Source organism: Anopheles coluzzii, chromosome 3, assembly GCF_943734685.1.
Source record: "Anopheles coluzzii chromosome 3, AcolN3, whole genome shotgun sequence".
NCBI lineage: Eukaryota > Metazoa > Arthropoda > Insecta > Diptera > Culicidae > Anopheles > Anopheles coluzzii.
This window is the reverse complement of record NC_064671.1, coordinates 36,590,465-36,612,098: the sequence shown is the minus strand read 5'-3', so window position 1 is coordinate 36,612,098 and position 21,634 is coordinate 36,590,465. Positions and strand designations below refer to the sequence as shown.

The following is a 21,634-nucleotide window of genomic DNA, read 5'->3' as shown; positions in this document are numbered from 1 at the left end:
TTCCCTCTGTACTGTTGTATGCCCAAGCGCCACAGATTAAGCTTAAACGACTGGAAAATTGAATATCCATAGAAAGAAAATGAAAGCTCCACAGCTTCATTGGTTTGATCAATAGATGGCGTATTAAAACTGATTATTATATTGCTATCCTTTTCTTGCAATGTGTTTCGACAAGTTTCATCTTATCATGACCTATATAGCCTTCTAACTTTCCGAGCAAAAATCTATATGAATGGTCGTGTGGTCAGATACTTGGGTAGCGACACCAACGACCATTACTCAAATCTCACTTGCTTCAGTGCTGGTAGTTTCTATTGGAGTTTAGTATTTAAACAATCGTATCGCCGTTCTAGTTCTAGCGATGCATAACTTCAATGCGAAACCATACAACAGTACAGAGGAAATGAGAAAGCTCTCCTCCAAGCGATGAAGCTCAACTGGTTGGGGTATCCCACCAACAGAGAGCGCCACCAGCTTTTTCGCTATTTTTAGAATGCATGAGTTGTTTGCCGTCTGCTAAACGACGTCTTTCTATATTCCGTTTAGGTAGAGAACTTGAGTCGTTTAGAAGCCGTTTAGTGGTCGTTTAGTGGATTTGTGGCACTTGGGTGGTTTTTGTAGTAGGGAATGCCTACCAAACAGTAGATTTTGCTTCAGCAGAATTTTGCTTCCTAAGCATAGTAGCCTATGCCTTCTGACATAGTAAATAGTTCATAGTAAACCACCGAATGAGCAAGTTGACTTTTGTTTGCTCTCCGTTTGAACTGTAACAGTTTTGCATTGAAGTTATGCATCGCTAGAACTAAAACGGCGATACGATTGTTTTAATACTAGACTTCAATGTGAACCATCAGAGCTGAACTAAGTAAGATTTAAGTAATGGACGATGGTGCTATTATTGACGTATCTGACCTCACGGAACATTGTTATAGATTTTTGCTCGGTCATTTACAAGGTTATGAGTTATTGAGTTATATTGAGTTATAAAACGCCATCTATTGAGCAAACCAGAGAAGCTATGGAACTTTTTTTTTCTAAGGATATTTGATTTCTCAGTCGTTTAAGCTTAATCTAAGGCGCTTGGGTTTATAAAACCTTTTTTTAGAAACAAATGTTTTAACCCTTGTCCTAATGTACAAGTTATTTAAAACATAAAAAAATTGACAACACCGTAACACAAAACTCCAACAAACTAACTTTCATATAAGCTTAGTAGTAAACAGTCATCTTAGAATCTTATTTTGTATAAGGGACTCTTTATTTCATGATATATTTGAAGTACAATTTTCGTATTACAAACATCGAAACAACTGAAATACGGATCAATTATTATTATTCTTTTTTTTATACGGAAGGTTCTTGTATTTCCTTTTACTCGGTGCAGTGTGTGTTTTGTGTTCTGTGTGCTTGTTTCTGTGTTTCACTGTCAATGGGTAGTGTTGTGTTGTTATCAAGTTTTGATGTTTTATCATTCACTACACCGTGTGCCGCTGCTGGCTACAATCTACTCCCGTCTACTGTTACACGAATGGTGTTTTCTGGTTTTTTTGTTTTCTCATTACTCACTTAAGACAACAATGACATTGTGGAAACATTCAGACATTCAAAAGGGTAGGATTGTTGTTTCTGCAGTGTTGTTTCATATTCACCGCATTCGGTCACTCTAACCTATGCACACATACACACATACTATGCAGAGAGTGAGTACTTACTGTACTAGGATGAGAGTACGGTTTTATATTGAATAAATAACAACATTTTGTCTCATTCACTTTGCTTGCATAATTTAAATTGTGTTATCATTTGCGCCTTGATTTTTCCTGTAATCTCTCGATCTTTTTATCATTGCCGGGTTTCGGATGGTTTTATCCCTCCTGCCCTGCCCGCAACCTAACGGACTTTCCTTAGGAAAACCCCAGTAACAAAACCGGACTTGAAAACACATTGCTCTATTCCTGCTGTTTTTGTTTTAGTTTTAAATCCCATTCTCCAGTTCTTCTTGCTTTGCATCATGCGTCAACAATTAATCCCGTCACACAATACAATTATGAAACAACCTAGTTAATAAAAAAATACCCTGAAGCACACATTGGTTTACCGGTTTTTCTTTTGCTGTGTGTGTCCACGTTTTAAAAAACGACAGCACTATAACAACGCACATACGCATATAAAGGGTAGGTACGGACGACATCGTTACGAAACAATAGAAACAACGGCGGAAGTATTACAAAAAAGGGGCAACGTATGGTCGCGCCATCTCGCGGCAACCGCATAAACCAGTCATTCACAACATCTGGGTTAGTGTATGTCTACCTGTGTCTGTGTGTGTGTGTAAGAGCGGGAGAGGATAAAGTTGTCCATAGGTAGATAGTATTTAGGAATTCTCGTAACGGGTAACGGCTCCAAAAAGTAGGAATGGAGTAATTATTTCTATAGAATCGAACGTCAAGGAACGTGTGGTTTAACAAGAGTGTGAGTATATGTCTTCTGTTCTTCTACTCTCTCTCTCTCACACACACTTACACGTTCTCTGATCAGGTAAATATAAGAATTAGTTGTAACGTGGAAGTGTTTAGATATGGAACAACAATGGTCACACCGGATGCTACGTATCCAGTTTAAAGTTTAATTTGAGGAACAACTTTGCTATACGTGTAAAGTAGTTACTGGGAAAGAATGAGAGGGAAGGAAAAGCCGTTCACTTTTAAACGCTTCTTAACATACTGCTATCTCAACGCTTGCTACACTGTGTGAAAAGCAGTGTCGGAGTGTCAGAGGCTCCTTTGATTTTTCCCTTTTTTTTTGGTTGTTGCTACAAGCTACAAGCTGTTCAAACCATGACAAAGAGGAGAAAGTCAGCAACCCTGTAAGACGGTGTTACTTTTGTGTTTGAGTGTTTATGTGTTCTAGGGGGTTTTAAGGTACTGGCATGTTCGCTAAACATTAGTTTTGTTTGGGAAACGGATACAAGTGAAGGATAAACAGCAACAATAAATCATTTCTCTCGATTCTACGAATCGAGTTTTTGCAACGTGCATTGCACCAAGCACACCTAACGGATGCGATAATATTAAAGAGCTTTTAAGATTACAACAACAATATCACGTTTTGAATTAAATAGGGAAGTAGGAAAGGACTGTGCTTCTAGTTACATATAAATGTTCTGGTTTTGTTAAACACCTCCAAAATATGTTCTTGATTCGTATCGTTCGTACACATCGGCTAAAAGCTTTCGGGTTTTCAATTTCCCAGTAGGATGCACTCACTCCCTCTCAATGCGGTACAGTAACAGGAAATAGAATCTTCGAATAATGGGTTTCAACATTTTAAGCATCATCTCTGTGTGTTTTGTGTGTGTCTTTGATAGGTGTGTTTTGACATTGAATTTTGGGTTAAAAGTTGCATAAAGATTTGAGTGTTGTTTTTCGCTGCCCCAACCCCATGCTATCCCCAGGCAGCATTATTCATTTCATTGGTGGATGGCTCGAAGCTTATCCAACTGCTTCTTAAAAATTGAAGGTTTTTTTTCTGCACGCCACTCGTGGATGGTGGGATGGACAGGATCATATTGCATCATCCGCAGCCCACCCTAAAGACGAGGGCCTAGCAAAGCTGAAGGGGATATGCTGGGATGGTTTAGAAGATGGTATCAAACACGGCTATCGATCGGCGGATGCTTTCGTCCTTCGTGCAGCATTCGATGAACTCGTCCAGCGTTATCTTGCCGTCACAGTTGCGATCCATTTTCTGCCCGGGCAGGGAGGGAGGAAGAAAACAAAAGGTAAATCATGAGTCTCTGTGTGATTGGAATGAAAACAAAAAAAAAGACAAAAGAGGTGGTAAAAGCATGCAAAAGCCATATCCCTTACCTCGAACAGCCGCTCGACCTTATCCTTGATGGCTTGCTCCTCTTCGCAGCCCTCCGGTACCTTGCCCATCAGCTCGTAGATCGCGGTTACGATTTCCTTCATCTCCTCCTTGGTAATGCATCCATCGCCGTTGATGTCGTACAGGGAGAAGGTCCATTGCAGCTTCTCGTCGACCGTGCCACGCAGCAGAATCGAGAGGTTGGCGACGAATTCCTGCAACGGTGAGGTGGTAAAAGAAATGAAACACAAGAAAAGGAACAAGAAATGGAGACGTTAGTATGTGTGTGTGGTGTGTGTGTGTTTATGTCATGGTCATGTATTGCCTGGGATACGCTACCTCAAAGCTTAATGAGCCATTCCGGTCAAGATCGATGGAATTGAAGACGTAGTGTGCGTACTGGCCGCTACTTGCTGTTGTTGTTGTGTATGTTGTGTAGTTGTTGCCGAGTGTGTAGTGGACGTTGGGAGTGAGCGTTATTTATTTCGACCATCCAAAATGTGGTAGTTCCATTACCGGGTAGCGCCATCCATCGGGAGCGTGTTTGGAGAGGGAAGAAAAATAGCGACACTGTTAGTTATAATCGAGCGTCCGGCCCAGAAGGAGGCAGGAGCCACCAGACTGAACAAACAGGCAGGCCGGAATAAGACCTCACGGGCCGTTGACATGCAGGGTGTTGTGTTAAATGAAATGAGATGCAATCATGAGATACGGAGCCGATGGATTGCATGATAAGTTTGTGGAGAAGTCGTTAACATGCTATAAGTTGCAAGACAGGTAAGTATTAATACTTCAAAACAAACAAGTAATTGATCGTATCAAAATCCAAAATACCGTTATGATAAATTATCATTAACAAGACAAATAAATGCCATAGCAGATGATAAGAAGTTAAGAAGAGACGAAATATTCACTAATGTAGGTCCTACAGAAATATACAAAAAATAATTAAATAGGTAGATCTAACAACTTTATATTGAAAAATATTTTTTTTTAAATTATATACAATAAACCTATTATTATAACACTTTCTCGTCGTTCAAAGTATATATTAATTACTTTTTTTTGTCTCATGATAATGCCTGGCCATTGTTGAACCGATTTGAATATAAAAATAGCATGCAACAGACCTAATGATCATACCATGGAAGATTGGTTTTTAACTAAACTTTTATAAACACAATTACAACGGTATCGAATCCCTTAAATGCTCATTACAAATCGAGAGACACAAGCACGGCTGGCTAATGATTCTAGTTGGAAAACCCACCAGCCAGCATACCCTCTAAATAAATGGGATCATTTCCTAAAGCTACTGTGGAGCTAAGGGTCACACATTCTCCGGATTTTGGATTTGGGAAACCGGTCTCCGGCTGCTATTAAACTGCATTTATGCTGTCGCCGGCTAGAAAGTCACCCTTGTGAAAGGTAGCAGGACCGTGTCGAATTTATAAATTTATATAAAGCCATTTGGGATAGGGTTATCCCTAATCGAGGACTAGTCGGTGGTATTCTCAGCGATCGGTCTAATGAGATGGCTTCGAAATTGCTTAATCCTAGTTGACCTTTTCTCAGCGACTGTTGAGAATTTTAGAGCCATTGCTTTTTGGGTTTGCGAGTAATTTGTCTCGTTTTAAGCAGGATAGGTAAATAATAATGGATAGGATGCAATAATTGTAAGAAAACAATAATATTGTCTGATTGCAAAAACAAATTGAATTATTCTGTAATTTATTATTTAAACTTTTCTCATTACTATTAGAAAATTCGAGTTAAAATTCAATTCACAGCAAATAAAAGGGGTACCTTAATAACTGAGACTGCTGTAAGCCGGATGTGTTAGGGAACCAACTTGCGTGTTTTAATGATTAAAAGTGTAGAAAATTCTAACAATGTCACAATATGTTTGATCAATTATATGATGTATAAAATAATCTAAAATACTGCATTAAATACGAGACTGCATAAAAAAGGAACCATCATGAAAAATACTTGTTTTGATAATATAATGTCTACGATTAATTTATGCCAGGGGTCTCCAAACTACGGCCTCCGGGCTGCATGCGTCGCTCAAGAGCCATTAATGCAGCCCACGATGACTGTGTAAAGGTTAAACAAAATAGCTTTCTTTTCTGTCTAATTAATCAACATTTGATATCTGCTGAAAGAATGCTGCAGAAATTTGAAATATTTTGTTAGTATTTTCTTGTTAAAACGAGATTTTAACTTCCACTCATTCTAAAGGTACCGTCTAAAGGTAGCCCGCGAACTGAAAAGTATGGAGACCTCTGGTTTAAGCAATAATAAAACTGAAAGAACATATATTTGATTTTCATAAATTTTAAACGGGGTGCATAGAAATATTTTAAATGAACTTCAATTTAAAAAAACTAAAGGAATCAATTTATTCTCCATTTTAAAGTACTGTCCACAAACAAACCAGAAAGTAATTTCATGTATGCAAATTTCTTCCCCACTGCTAGTAAACTACCAGGCGCCTCCATGGCCTCGTCATCAGACTAAAGCACCAGGCTGCTCCATCCGACACAAGCAAAACAAACCCTCCATCGATAGTAGAGCCTATCTCATCCAAATCTGCCTACGGGCAGATCTGTGTTTTACCTCGTTGTGTGTACATTGTGCAAGTGGTGTTTAAAAATCGCTCCACACACACACACACAAACTGTGCCAAAGGTTCCTGACACGGCTGGAAAATATATAAGCGCTGGCAAGATTTACGCCAACCGACAAGCGACCCGGGAGAGGGAAAAATTGACATCATACTCTAAACGCTACCGACCCGAGTACCTTCGGGCGGTCGGTGCAGCAAACAGCAAACCTCCATTTGTGCTACACGGCTCCTTGTGCGTTGTGGCAAAAGCTTTCCGGGAACGACATAAAACAAAGCAAACCAACACACAAAAAAAAGTGCATGAACTGTGAGGGAAGCCACTATGCATGGCCAACGTGTGCAAAATAGGCGGCGCGAAAGCTCGATCTGTGCTTAATTTATGCGCCAAGATTAGCGACGATTTTTCCGCATCGCTTCCTGTCCCACAATTAACCCCCCCACAGTTCGTCCGCGACCTCAACGCCTCGTCCCGAGAGGCACACGGGCCGCCGGGTGAGAGATTTATGCTTCGAGTGGTGAAATTGATGGCGTACAAATGCTCCACAATGCCCCAACGGGTAGCGAGCCTCACCGCCATTAGGGGGCCCAAAACCCAAAACCCGAAATATGTTGGCCAGCCCGGCCTGGATTGGGTTTGGGCTGGCGTGTGAGCTACATTTGACACACTACAACGATATCGGGGGCCGTCGAGAGAAGCGAATAAATGATTCAAGCTTTAGCAGGAGGTGAAAGTTTCACCTCAACTGTTATTCGCCAAGTTGTTTGTGGTTGAACGAAAAAAAAAGGCCCAATGTTTTGTAAAGGGAACAACTTTACGAGTTTTGTGTTTGGTCACCGAGCGGCTTTTGAAAGCAGACCGGTTTTTCGGGGGGACTCATGGAATTTTGCTCCCCTCCTTTCTTACCATCGATTATTGTTGTGCCGGCCGGTCTTTCTGGGGCTTTGGGTTGGGCAAACCCAAAGATTAACTCCATTCGGCACAGCACCTTCTTCCGTAACTAAACCATTCCTCCCCCAATTAAGCCCTCCTCGTAAAGCGTACACCGGAAGAAATGATTTGAAGGCCCCTTTACGACACACGCAAAGTGATAAGGGCGGCTCGATACGGTGGGTCGGTTTTTGGCTACCGACCGGATTCCTTTACTAGCTTTGATTTTATGTTTCTCGACGTTTGATGCCATCAAGTGCGTTGACCTATTCATGGCCGAAATAAGGGAAAAAACACACTGCTGCCCTACAGTTGAAGGTCCTTTGGCGGACGTGCCCCACCAATGTCGTCTGAAAAGGTGCGAGAAAAGGTCAAATTGATGGTAATTTTCACCATAACCTCCCGTAACTGACCAGTAGAAAAGGTATCGATGGGAAGGAAATACTAAACCATCAACCCAAAACGGAAAAATGGTGGAAATAGAAAACAAACTACCCCATCATCCTTAACCCTCAGCAAAGGTGGCGGAGGTTGGTGGGTGTAAAAAGACGAATTAAGACGAAAGCGACACCATTGCGTGGCCCAGTCGACTAGTGCTGGACTCTGAGGTTACGCTGTGCGGTACGATTGCGTGGTCGACTATCATTTGCCATCGCTGACCAGCTTCATAAAAAAAACAGTGCTCTCCCGCACCTAGGGAATGGTGATTGGCCTGTTGTGGGTTCGTTTCGTTGTTGGTTCCGTTTCCAGTGCATAAAGCAAAGCAATGTGCGGGATTATGCCGGGCCGAAACCTTTTTCTCCGTTGGTGGTGGTCCGCGATGTGATAATGATGAAATTATTGAGTGAAATATCATGTACCAAACAAAACGGCTACATTGTGTAGCGGCCATTTTCTCCTTTCTAAAACACTTTTGTTTTTCGTTTTTGATTCTGGCAAACACCGTAGTAGTGGCAGCTGTCTATTTCATTCCGTCGGGGAGTGCTCTACCATACGAACGGAGAAAACGGTTAAAGAGACGCAAAAAACACGTCAATGTTTCGCGTTTCGTGCGAATTTGCCCTAACGAAACGGACATCGTTTCTGAGTTTTCGGTACACGGTGGCAGTGAAGTATCTAGTGGCAGTGGCTGCCTGATGCCTGTTTTCACACTGCTGCTATACTACGTGTAGCAGCAGTACGAATAGCAAAACACATAAAAAATCGCGCAAAACAGAAGCCATCAAAATGATGTGAAAAACAAACAGCAAAAAAGGTGCGCTGGATGGGTTTCAATGTTGGGCATTTTTACGAGTTTGAAAGGTGTGGTGGATCACGTTAAATTTTGCAATTTGTACGTACATACAGGCTAAAATATATAAAAAAAATCAGCTGCTGAATTTGTTTACATTCATATTGGATTTTTGATAACACAAAGCAGCGTTTGATAGAGTTTTTACTGCAGAGGATTAACTGCAGGGTAGCTTTTAGGACCGCTGGTGCATGTACTCTACCTCTGCCGATTGTTTTTTTTTTGTGATACCTGAGCATATATTTTTTATGATCATCGATATTTCTTATTTCAATGGTCAGTGCAATCTGCCAACTGCTCTGGCTGCGTTTATTAATTTAATAATGGTTATTTAATTATGTCTCTAATCGATAAACAATGGGTTTCCTGTTACATTTTATCATATCATCAATGCTTTAAACATGATTACCTATTCTATGACCTTACAACAATTACTAACAGATTAAAAACTAAATGGGGCTGTTGCGTTACATAGTGACCGACAAATTCAATATTTTGTGAAATGTGTCAAAAAATGTCCAAAATCCTCAGCATTTCATTACAAAATTGTAATATTTTTGTTAACGCTGAAAATTACCACACAACAACGCAATTATTTTTTTTATACATAACTTTTATAAAATGGTTTTGATTTACCAAAACTAATTACCTTTCGATCGTTTTTTGCATTTTTTTATGTTTTTACTTTAGTGTCATTATAGGTATACAAAACAGGCATGTTTCTTTAGTGGTTATAGTCATCTTCTTCTTCTTCAGGCTTTCGAGACTTATAATCATCGAGGTTATAGTCATAAAATCTGTAAAAACAGGACATTTAAATTTTTTTCAAGGATATTTTTGACATGTCATATTGTTTTAGCTGAGAGAAAATCAACTTCAGATCAAGCACACCCTTCCTGGTGTGGGTTGACTACAGTCGTTATACAGTACTTTAGTCAATATTTTCATCATTAAAATTATACATTGTTATGATTCAATTATGCAAGAACTCAATATTATAGCAGTTAAATTCGCTTTTTATATGAAAATGGATTCAAAGCTAAATTCCATGTATATTTAACACAGTTTTTGAGGTATCTTCCCAATTAACATTTTCGAGCACGAATAACCGACAATTTGAACAAAGTCCTTTAAACTCGAGCCTTAAACTTCCCTCAAAGTGCATCAAATTAAGGGAATTTAAAAAAAGTGAATTAAAGTCAACTGTGACGCGGCTTTTTCGTTGCTTTCTTCTAGGTTTGCTCTGAAATGATGTTTCCTATCCTATTGGTCATATAACCATTTTATACTTAAATAATACCGATTTTTTTATTATGAAATAATGTCACATAAAAACAGCTTTTATTTTTCATCAAAAACTAAAACTTTGAATGTAAAATGAGGTCGACGGTATCGTCCATTGATAGAAGAAAGTCTATTTAACGAATACACCAAATCTTGGCGCTTTCTACACGCTTGATCACTCACAAATACATAATTTCAGGCGTATCGAGTACTAATCGAGCAGATATGGAAAAATATTTTCGAGCAAATGTCACTTGGGTTTGTTTATCACCACTATAGGAACACAATACGATGTTATAGCCATACCACCATTATAAGTACAACGAAGCAGCCACAAAAATATGTATATTTTTTGTATATTTTTATCGTTTTTGATGGTAAAAATGGTTGTGATTGCGAAAATAAAACATATTACAATTGCTATGTGTTAAAATATTCATAAATTTACCTTCCTGACACTTTAAATCTATTAAAGCACATCTATACCCCATCGCTTCTCGGACTAAAGGCCTAAAGATCAAAGTGAGTAAAGCACATCTGTACCCCTACATTAACCCTAATTTCAATTTGAATGTTTATCTAATTTGAAAGGATTTTATCTAATTTATGATTTAGGAGTAAGTAGATGATTTACGCTAAATATGTCTTTACAGTTCACTGTGATAATACGCTAAGTAGTTGTGGTTGGGATAAGTTTAAAATAAAGGGTAAAGTAAAGGGTATGTTTAAAGTATGTAATGATTTACGATCATATCGTATCTCCATTAAATGAGTAGCTTTAGACCTAAAGATGAGTAGCTTTAAATCAATCCCAATGAAACTGTAACACTATACGATTCGGCGTCTTATTTGGCGAGGTAGGAATGAACTGAGTAGAAGAAATCAATCGTGAACGGTTGCTCCTTCTCGGTATCGACACTCTTGTCCACAGGTGAAAATTGTGTCAGACCTTTCTGTGAACCAGAATTGGTTAGAAGCTTCGCAGTAATGTTTGAAGATATTGATTCTATATGTGATATGGCAACATGTGTTCTTATATTGCTCGTCTCGGTGTCTAGGTATTCGTAATATGTAACTAGAACAATTTCAAAACACACTGTAAGGTATGGCTTATTCCGAAACGGGAAGAAGGAGGGATACTATAAACCCGGCTATTGGGCGAATTGAAAAGAATGGAACTTTGGTAGGAACCAATACAGGAAAAAGGTGATAATATGCCAGAAAGATTATGGACTATTGTAATAGAAGATTGCCTAACGAAGGCGCTATAGTTTGCGGATGAATTATGGTTGATGGAATATGGATTGACCTAACCACGCAGGTTATATACTTTAACAAATCATTTAAAATGTGTAGAAACCAAGGATTAATGGAAGTGTATAATTATTATTCTCTGTTTGTACTACATTCAAGATTTGTATTGAAGTAGATTAGCCAAAAAAAGCTCCATTCGATTATCTTTTATCTATAAATAGAGACTGATCTTTAAACTATCATTTAAATGAACTGAAGAATGAAGAAAAACGATTAACATTAAATTTGAAGTAATATTCAAGTGGTCTAATATACAAACCTAAACTCAATTTATTGACTATCCGCATTTTGAGATGTATCAATGAATTATGCGACAAATCTATTTCAAACCATTTTTCAATATTTTTAATGTAAACCTTTTGGACATGTTGATAACATGTTTAAATCAAATCATTTATAGTTTTGATGAGTGATTTCTAGTTATGAGCTTAAGATAAACAATTAACCAGATTTTACTGCTGAAGAGAACTATCTACTCTATAATTCTATTTATAATTACAGATTCCGTTCATAATTACATTCAATTACATTTCATTTCCGAAATCAAATCGAAAAGACTAACTCAACCTGTGTACTGATGTTAATTTTACAATAAACAAAAATCAATTATTCCCTACATGTAAACGCGATTCCACAACCACAATTAACACCATCCATAGGTGACCATAGGTGACCCGCAATAGGTATTAGGGACAAAATTGAGCAGACCTATCTAAATCGCTCATTACGATCGACACCATAAATCGTGGTTTATGGAAATCCGATTCACCAGAAAGCCACAGACCCGAAATCGGAACGTTTGGAGCGTAATTAAGCGCCGCATTCGCTAAACAATAACATGTTGCATCGGGAGATAATCTGATACTCGAAAAGCATATTCAACAGCACCAGGACAAGCAGGTCCAAACCCCGTGGAGGAAGCAGGGCAAGATTAACAGATGTTTCAATGCAAACAGCGAGTGATGGAAATGGGGACGGAATGTCCCGCCAAAGCTCCCAGTTGTGGCTAAAGTTGGTTTTGAATAATCATAATTTACATAATTATGTTTCCTCCCGGACGACCGAACCGAGCGACTAGGCCCTAGGCACCCTGGGAGGGGGGGGGGGGGGGGGAAGCACACGATGGCGCTATCGACCAGGGACACTCCAGGGCGAATTCATTTCGGACACACCCGTACGATGACGGTGGTTTTGTGGTGTGTCCCTCCATTTGGCTGCCAAACCGATGACAATTCATCATACGACTGCGGACTGAGCGCGGAGCGGTAAAAAAAAACGTCCAAAAAGACGAACTGCTCCTTTGCGGATGTGACAATGGGATAGTTCTACGCAACGGTGACGCAACTGACGTTTTTTGTATATCCCAACCCAATCCCGCTTTGCAGCAACGCATTTGGGGATACGTATTTGGGCGATTCCATTCGGGCCGACAAGCCACTTATGAATATTTATCGGATGATTTAATTCTCTTCACTGGCGGTTTGTGTCTTTGAGTTGTGGCGTAGAGTGTTTTTTGTTGCGTTCTCTTTCGCTTTGTGAGTAGGGGTTTGCATACGGAAGAGAAGATTTTTTGTCCTGTTGTCATCAGTAGCAAGAAAAGGCAGTAAAACTTTGCATGAATAGCAAACGACAAATCGTGCCGCAGGATAAATTAAATTTTACCGTACGAATAAATTTCGTCACAACTCAGCTGGTTGGTTTAATAATTTTTCTTGTCGTTACGCATTATGCTTAATGCTATTTTTGAGACCATTTTTTCCCTCGGTAAACGGAAAGATTATCATTAACTTTGGATCGATATGAATGGCGTTGTTGAATGTTGTGTGAAAATTAAACATGAAACTTTTAACGATCTTTTTCATTTGTGTTTTTTATCGTCTTGCTTTACTTCTTTCATTCTTATCATTATCATAAAGAAGATAGGACCTTTCATTCATTATTGCTTTTGCAACTATTTTACATGTCGCATTGCATTGCATTTCGCATTTTTTTATTTATGTTTTATCTACACTTTGACACTTTGATTGTATATCTGGTTCTATTTTTAAATATTTATTTTTAAGTTCATATTGTTGATATGCCACTGTCGTATTTGGTTTAAGCTTTTTAAGCTTTTATCGTTGTGTTTTGTTCTGTTTTTCTGTAATGTTATTATTATTATTTTATTAATATTATTATTATTATTATTATAATATTATTATTGTTGTATTCATTATTAATTTTATTATTATTATTATTATTATTATTATTATTATTATTATTATTATTATTATTATTATTATTATTATTTATGTTTTTTTTATTATTATTATTATTATTATTATTTTAATAATTTTATTATATTTGGTATTACTTTTATTATTATTATTATTATTACTATTATCATTACTTTTAATTCTATTATTTTTATTATTTTTATTATTATTATTACTACTACTACTACTCCTCCTACTAATATTATTATCATTATTATTTTTACTACTATCACTTCTATTATTATCATTATTGTTATTATTATTTTAATTATTATTATTATTATTATTATTAAACAAAAAATATCAACAAAGTGGCATTTGATGATACACAAAAATACAAGTATTGAGAGCATTGCATTGCTCAGTCTCAAATAATGGACACCCAACACTTCAATCAGCAAATTATTCTGTCACTTAGAGAGCAATGCAAAGACAATCCAGGCCGGAAAACAACCAAGTCTGACACTGTGGTCTGAGCCTAAACACGTTGGCGGATTGTTCTATACTCCTATATTTACACTATTTCTAGTGTTTTACCACGTTATTAAAAGTACGTAAATACGTAAACTATTAAATAATAATACCTTTCGAGGAAACATTTCCTGTTGTGATACAGGGTTTCACACTTTATCTCAAGACCGCGGGACCTCTTCCCGAATCTGTCTTAGCCAAAGCCAAGATTGCGGTATGATGCTTGAAATCGTTGATGATACCTGAAAACGTTGATGATACCTGAATTCATCGGATGCAATGCTGAATCTGCGGCACATTTCTCGAAACACACTGGTCCGCGCCGAGGACATGCGGTCGAATATTTTTTTACACGGATAACCTTTGTGTACATCAGTCTATTAGAAACACTCAATTATCCTTTTCGTTTTTTTAACCAAAAAAAGACAATTTAATAAAATGAGTGAATGCATATTTGTTTAATTAAAATATTTACAAATGTTAAGAAAGTAGTTTGAACTGTTTAAATAATCTTTTCTGGTAAAAACACGAAAAAATAATTCACTGTTTTCAGTACACTGATGTACACAAAGGTTATCCGTGTAAAAAAATATTCGACCGCATGTCCTCGGCGCGGACCAGTGTGTTTCGAGAAATGTGCCGCAGATTCAGCATTGCATCCGATGAATTCAGGTATCATCAACGTTTTCAAGCATCATACCGCAGTCTTGGCTTTGGCTAAGACAGATTCGGGAAGGGGTCCCGTGGTCTTGAGATAAAGTGTGAAACCCTGTATTTACCTTTTTTATACATCTCAATACCACAATCATTTCAGTATCTGACTTCCATTTTTAACAAAGATTTTGAATGTTTCAATTTACTTTGTGCGAATCTGACTTCTATCAAAAAGCCGCGAAAAATCATTAAAAAATAAATTAAATCTCTGAACGCCCTTCATTAACAAAGAACGAAGAACAAAGATATTCTATTTGATTCTCTTTCCATTCCGTTTTCCTATTTGCTGCTACAAATTCACTCCGAAACACACACCAATCCTTTTGCTGGCTTCGGTTCAAACGAGTGAACCGCTTTGCAAATGAAAACTAATATTTCATTTCCATTTTCCACCCTGATGGGGCCCCAAAAAGTTATTAATTTAGATTGCACATTCAGTGCAATGCTCGTACCCCTAGCGAGTTGTATTGTCGGGCAAAGCACCAGCTCTCAATCTCCTGTCGTTCCTCACTCAACTCGGCAGTTTATTTTACAACCCAAACGTGCGGCTACGGCTTCCCATTCCACACTCCTCGCCTTACTCCTCGCAGCTCCTTCACTTGGCGGCAAATCGTTCAACTATTTCCCTTTCGGGTTTTTTAGTCTGTTAAAGGATATGGGAAAAAACACTGCGGCTTTCCGCTCGCAGTTTTTGTACTTACGAAACTAAATAAATTCTCCATTTCGATAGGGAAAAGCTTTGCAAAAACGGTTGCACCATGAGCAGCTTTTTTGTGTTAGACACTCCGCAATGGGAGAAAAGGAGAGATAAAAAATGGAAACATGTTAACTGACAGCATCGTATTACTTGTGCGAAGCGTAAAACACTTTTTGACCGCTCCAAAGGTTTCGGGTGAACTCTTTCCATACCCCGCTCACGGCCGGAAGAGTTGCTAGTCGAAACCAAACCGACCTAAGTGCTCTCGGTATCGGGCTGAAAAATTTGAAAATATAACAACTTCGATGCCGTACAGAAAATGGAAGGAAACATAAACGAATGTTCCGATTCCGAGCGAAACAGCACGGAAATGGAGCTCTTCGTATGGTAGGGCTGACGGAAGGATTTTTGTTTTTTCGATGGAAACGTAACAACATCACCCACAAACCGTAAAAACAACTACAAGCAAGCTCTTGGGGTAGATCCAACCGACCAAAGGTTCGGCATGAAACTGATTCCCAGCTAGACAGCTGAAGCTGACTTGCTTGCCTTTGCCTCGCTCGTTGCTTCTCTCCCATTCCGTTTCCCGTACGCTTCCGATACGTTATTGATTTTAACGCCACAGACAAGATGAAGTTTATGTAAATATATCTACCACCGAGCGGAGATCTTTCTCAACCTATCAAACGTGCAACGGCGCACACCAACAAAAAAGTACCGTATGTCTACCGACGTGCGAATGAATATTTATGATAACTGTGAGGTTGTTACCATTTACCTCCCCGTGTACAGTCGTAAATTTCAAGATCGATGGTTTCGCATTTTTCGCCTCCGGTTGCGGCAATGCGGTGCGGACACATACACACACACATGCATTCAATCAATCCCCGTGGGTGAGGTTGATCGGAACAACAACTATCCATCTGCCTTCTTCTTTCGTTCTACGTTCGTTTCGTACGGTTTTTACTATATTCTTGTAAAGCAGCCTGGTTTATCGGCATTGAACGAGGTTTTAATTTATTAAGCTCATTCAATTCATTTACAGATGGGGTTTGATGTGTTTAAAATGAGTGAGAAATTACTTCTCAGTTGACGTAGACGTAGAGTGAATAAATATAAGTTCACTGATAATGATACCAAAAAAATGTATTAAACATAATTTAAAAAAAAAAACGTGTTTCTTTCTCCTCAGCACCGCAGATTCTCTCGTTAAACAAACAAGTGTTAGAGTAAAGAAAAACGAGCAACAGAGAACAACTTGACAAGTTTGTAGTTGTTGCTGGCAGTATGTATTTTCCCTTTGCCACACAAACTATTTTGCCTAACATCGTTCAGTCTCATATCAACACGAAACCAATGATAAACTTCAAACCACAAGCATAAGAAAACATAGGAGCAACTTTTGGAAACTTAGTTGTCAAGCGTTTGCTTTAAATTGTTTCACAAATCTGAAGAATGGCACATAGTTTAAGAATCTCATGTTTTGGGGGACTGTGGAATGAGCGATATTCGAGCTATGGGATAAGGTTCAACTGTTTAAGCCCTTTTTGTTGTTAAAGGTTAAGCAATCTAGTTGATTGTTGAGGGCAAATTGAGTAATATGGTGCTAAATATACAAATAAAAATAAATCTTTTTTTTTAAATAATATAGAAAAAATAATAGAAATTTTATTTTTTGATCGTATCTCATAGATTTTTGGTTCGTTCCCATAATTTATTGGTATTTTCCAATTGGATATCAATACAATTGGACCAACAAATTCTGGGAAACGGCCAAAAAATCGTGGGAACGCACCAAAAAAAATATGGGAACCCACCAAAAATTGATGGGAACCACCCAATAAGATAAAATTACTAAACAAAATATGAAAATAAATATATAAATAAATAATAAAATAAATAAGTAAATAAATCATTGTATGAAAATAGACATCAGACACACAGTTATTAGTTGAGTTACAGGGAAGGACTGGTGGAGACTTGGGCCGGTCTAGTGGTACAGTCATCAACTAGTACAACTTATGACAACATGCCCGTCATGGGTTAAAGCCCCGAATGGACCATGTCCCCATACGTAGGATTGACTATCCTGCTATGGTAAACCATAAGTCACTGAAAGCCAAACCTACAAGTAATGGTACAGACAGGCCTTTACCAACAACGGTTGTTTTGTCAAAAGAATAAGAAGAAGAAGAAGAAGAAGAAGAAGAAGAAGAAGAAGAAGAAGAAGAAGAAGAAGAAGAAGAAGAAGAAGAAGAAGAAGAAGAAGAAGAAGGGAAAGATTGATAACAAACACAGGAAATAATCCAATTCCCGTCAGGACCGCTCTATGATGACAAAGATTAAGCAACAAATTTTGCAAGCCAAAAAAGTCTTGTAAGCCTTTTTAAACTGATCTTTTGACCCTTTGAATGACATAATATATTACTATTGATTTAAAGACAAGAACAATTAAGCTAATAACTTAAAACAAATATTTTGGAAAAAAAGGTTTCAGATGGGAACTTTTTAAAAATGCATATGTAAAATACTCTCAAAAGAAATAGATAATTGTAGTAGATACTCAATCTAGTGACAAATTATCTTTTTCTTCATTATTTGTGGAGAGTAACCATAGCAAAAGTTATAAGGAAGTTTAGAACTACTTCTTCCAGCTTGTGTAACGCCCTACGCGAACATGCCAGCTTATACAGGCTTTCGAGACTTATTTCAGTATCATGCAGCCATATAGTCAACCGTTGCTACGGGAAGGTGGTTCATGCTAGGGTTGAACCCACGACTGGCAGGTCATAAATTCACGCGAGTTGACGACTGTATCACGGGATCGCCCCTAATTAAGAACTAAAAGGCTTCAAAATATCCACCTGTAAAACTAAGCCAGCTTGTAACAAACAATCAACAGGCACGACCCAACCTGTTGCACTTGTGCTGTAACGTTTACAACATCCTCTTCTACCTTATGCGCGAGTTATGAAGTGCTATGCACACAATAAATGTCTCATAAAATTATGCCACCGCGGGTTACAGGCCGCAAATCGGGCTGAATTGGCAACATTGAACGGTATCGCCAAACCGCTGTCCTCATCATAAAGAGGGTCACACAAACCGTTGAGGGCGGTTGGGCAAACCGCAGCAGACAATTCATGTCACTATTAAGAGCAACCATCAAGGCGTTCAAGTGTTATGTGTTATGTTGGCGGGCGTTTATAGCCAACGCATTTTCGGAACCGGGGGGTTGCTCCGTATCTCCAGTGGCCAATCTACTGTCTCACTGGGGCGGGAGGATCAAAGTGTAGCGTGCGATATTGGTGCCAAAGTGTGGGAAACAGTCAAATCAGCATTGAGGGGATAAGAAGCATTATTTCGACGAAATAATTGCTGATCCTTATCACTTTGAGCTTATCGTTATGCTGTTACGATGAAAGTGTACGATAGGATAACATTCGATGCTAAATAAGTGGACGATTCCATCAGGGTAAATAGATAAAGTTCAAACGGGTCGAAAAAAAGGAAATCAACCAACTTGTATGTGCTTTCTATTCACAGAAAAAAAGTGCGCAAAAGATCCATATTTATATTAGAATAATTGAATTACATGCATCATTTTCAGCAGCACAACATAATATACCGGGTCTCTTCTTCCCTATAGCTTAACATTACACATATCCATCCCAAACGTCCTGGTCGCCGGCAAACTCAAACTTTTTCCGGTTTGTTAGCAAACTAAGTTTGCTACCGACGTTTTGACCGTATTCTCCCCACACAAGACAAAGTTCTTCGTACAGTACTTGTAAGCGTTACTGTCTTCTCGTTTACCTACAACATGGGCTCGAAAAAAAGGCAGAAACAAAATTTCGATGACGTTTCTCTTTTCTTTGCCTCACATGTGCAAATTCTTGTCATCATTATCCACAAACGGCATGACCGGTAGCGCAAATACGCGAAGGCAGCAGAAACGTGAAGAGTAGAGTTTGTATTTACTTTTCCCATGTGGGGAAGAGCTTTGCTTGCAAAACGATACTGCCGTATGATTTCTTCTGATGCTTCAATGTGTTATAGTGGCCGGTTCTTGTTAGTTTGTTTGCCGCGTACCGTGTACACCGCGCACAATTTCGCTTCTTTAGGGCCTTGTTTGCGCTGGCGGTGGGTTGAAGATGGCATGTTTGAAGTGTAATTGAAATGTTGCTTAGGTAGGTACAAAATAAAAGGTAAAGTAAACTCTTAGAGAAGATGGCAACACTCAACGATGTTTGTTTAGGCATACAGTTTGCAAAGTTTTCATGATAAATGATTAATGAAGCATCATGTAGGATCTGCTTCGATTTGGGACTGTGAGGTAAAAAGGATTGCTCATGCTATAGAGCATATAGCATATTGCGAACATAGATTAAATGTTTTATAATTATAATGTTTAACATTTTGTACATGTAAAAATTAATAGTTTGTCTTCTAATTTTGAACAACATATTGTGTAAATAGGTGTTATGCACCTCCGTAAAATCTGAGAATTATTATTAATAAATAATAGTAATAATGTTAATAATGTTAATAATAGTAATAATATTAATAATAATAATAATAATAATAATAATAATAATAATAATAATAATAATAATAATAATAATAATAATAATAATAATAATAATAATAATAATAATAATAATAATAATTTCTATTTAAGAGAAACGGCTTTGCTCTGGTGACAGCGGTTAATTGCTCATAATAAACATAATAAAAATAACAACAATAACGATAATGATGGTAACATATTAAAAATAACAATAAGAATATGAATAGTAGTTATAATAATAGTTGTAAAAATAATATTGATAAACTGTATTTAGCTTTTATAAATAATACAGTACAGGAATGCGCTTTCCATTTAGAAGACTGTACATCTATTTGCGGTCTTAGATTGGTCAAACTGCGTTAGAAATATATTTTATTTTCAAAATTGAAAACACAAACTCAATTAAGGCTGATTCCCATCTATTTTTTTTTTTCAATTATATCAAAAGATTGATTGGAAAAGTTCGCTTAACGCAAGCGACACCTAAACCGTCCTCCTATTTCCTTCTCTCAGATCAAACGAAACGATCAAACCGATCGAACCAAAAGGTGATTTCATTAATCGAGTACAGGGTATACTCAGTTGGTCGCGTCTTCTGCCTCGGCTCACCAAAATAAGAAACAAAACATCAATCGATTTGTACGAATTGAACGTTTGGCTAAAAATATCGACCACCTCCTGCCCTTGGCCGGCGCTAGCCGTCTTGGCCAACAAAACAACCGGGCAAGCACAACAGCGCCGGAAACGAAATTTACACTGTTGCTGCTTCTGCTGCTACTGCTGCGTTGGTTTTAAGCAGTTCATCTATTCTTCTTCCTGCAGCTGATATTGTTTTAACGCCAAAAGCAACACAAAACCTTCTCGGTGTGATGGGCTAGTTTAGCACCATGTTTCCAATAGCAGCCGCTAATTAGTACGCTTGCCTTCAGGGAAGGATAGGGTAGTGGCGCGATTGTTGTTTAGTTTGAAAAATAAACAGAAAGTTAAACTCGTCAAAGTTTGGGCAGCGTCGAACGAGTTAATTAAATTTGAAACTAACGTAAATAAAAAAATGAAAAAAAGGTAAACAGATTTTTAGACACTATGATGTAAATTTGATTTAAAATCAGTTTAAAAAATTGCTTCCCTTAAGCTGATATGACAGGCGTAATGCTTCATTGTCGAAAACAAAAGATATCCTCTTTCCCAGACGCAGTATTACAAATTGCTATTGTCGTTTTGCTTGCCGGCAAAACATTATTCTTCCCTTTTCACACAAATAAAAAAAGAAAAATCATTCCTTTCTTTTGAGTTGTAGCCACTTTTCTCGAAAGAACTACGCACGAAATTAGAGGTTCACTTTTCACGCCGCGGGAAAAGAGACAAAAGGGCCGGTCGATATTTTTCTCTGCGTGTATGATTAATACTTTGCATGTGTTGTTGTTCACTTGGGCAGGAACAAAAGATGGCTTGAAATGATGGACGTTTGTTTTGTTACTCTTATTACGCGAAGGACAAATGAACAAATGTCCCTAGCTTGTCGTTCATGTTTTGTTTCTTTTTCAGGGTGCCGGTATTGATTCGATAAAGAACCTTGATAAACAATAAGGCATGGACAACTAAAACGGTGAA

The 21,634-nt window shown here is 37.9% G+C and overlaps 1 protein-coding gene across 6 annotated transcripts in view; it reads right to left on the bottom strand.

The window, feature by feature from the left end:
* Window positions 1-1,234: 1,234 nt before the first annotated feature.
* Window positions 1,235-21,634, bottom strand: part of LOC120956649 (Kv channel-interacting protein 4-like) — an 87,806-nt gene continuing 67,406 nt past the window's right edge. For all 6 annotated transcript variants that reach the window (XM_040378300.2, XM_049608395.1, XM_040378298.2 and 3 more), the window contains 3 exons: window positions 4,207-4,280; window positions 3,870-4,082; window positions 1,235-3,747 (listed from right to left, as the gene is read on the bottom strand). In XM_040378300.2, the coding sequence (XP_040234234.1) occupies window positions 3,637-3,747; window positions 3,870-4,082; window positions 4,207-4,280 (398 nt within the window). In that variant the 3' untranslated portion in view covers window positions 1,235-3,636. The remainder of the gene's footprint in view (window positions 3,748-3,869; window positions 4,083-4,206; window positions 4,281-21,634) is intronic.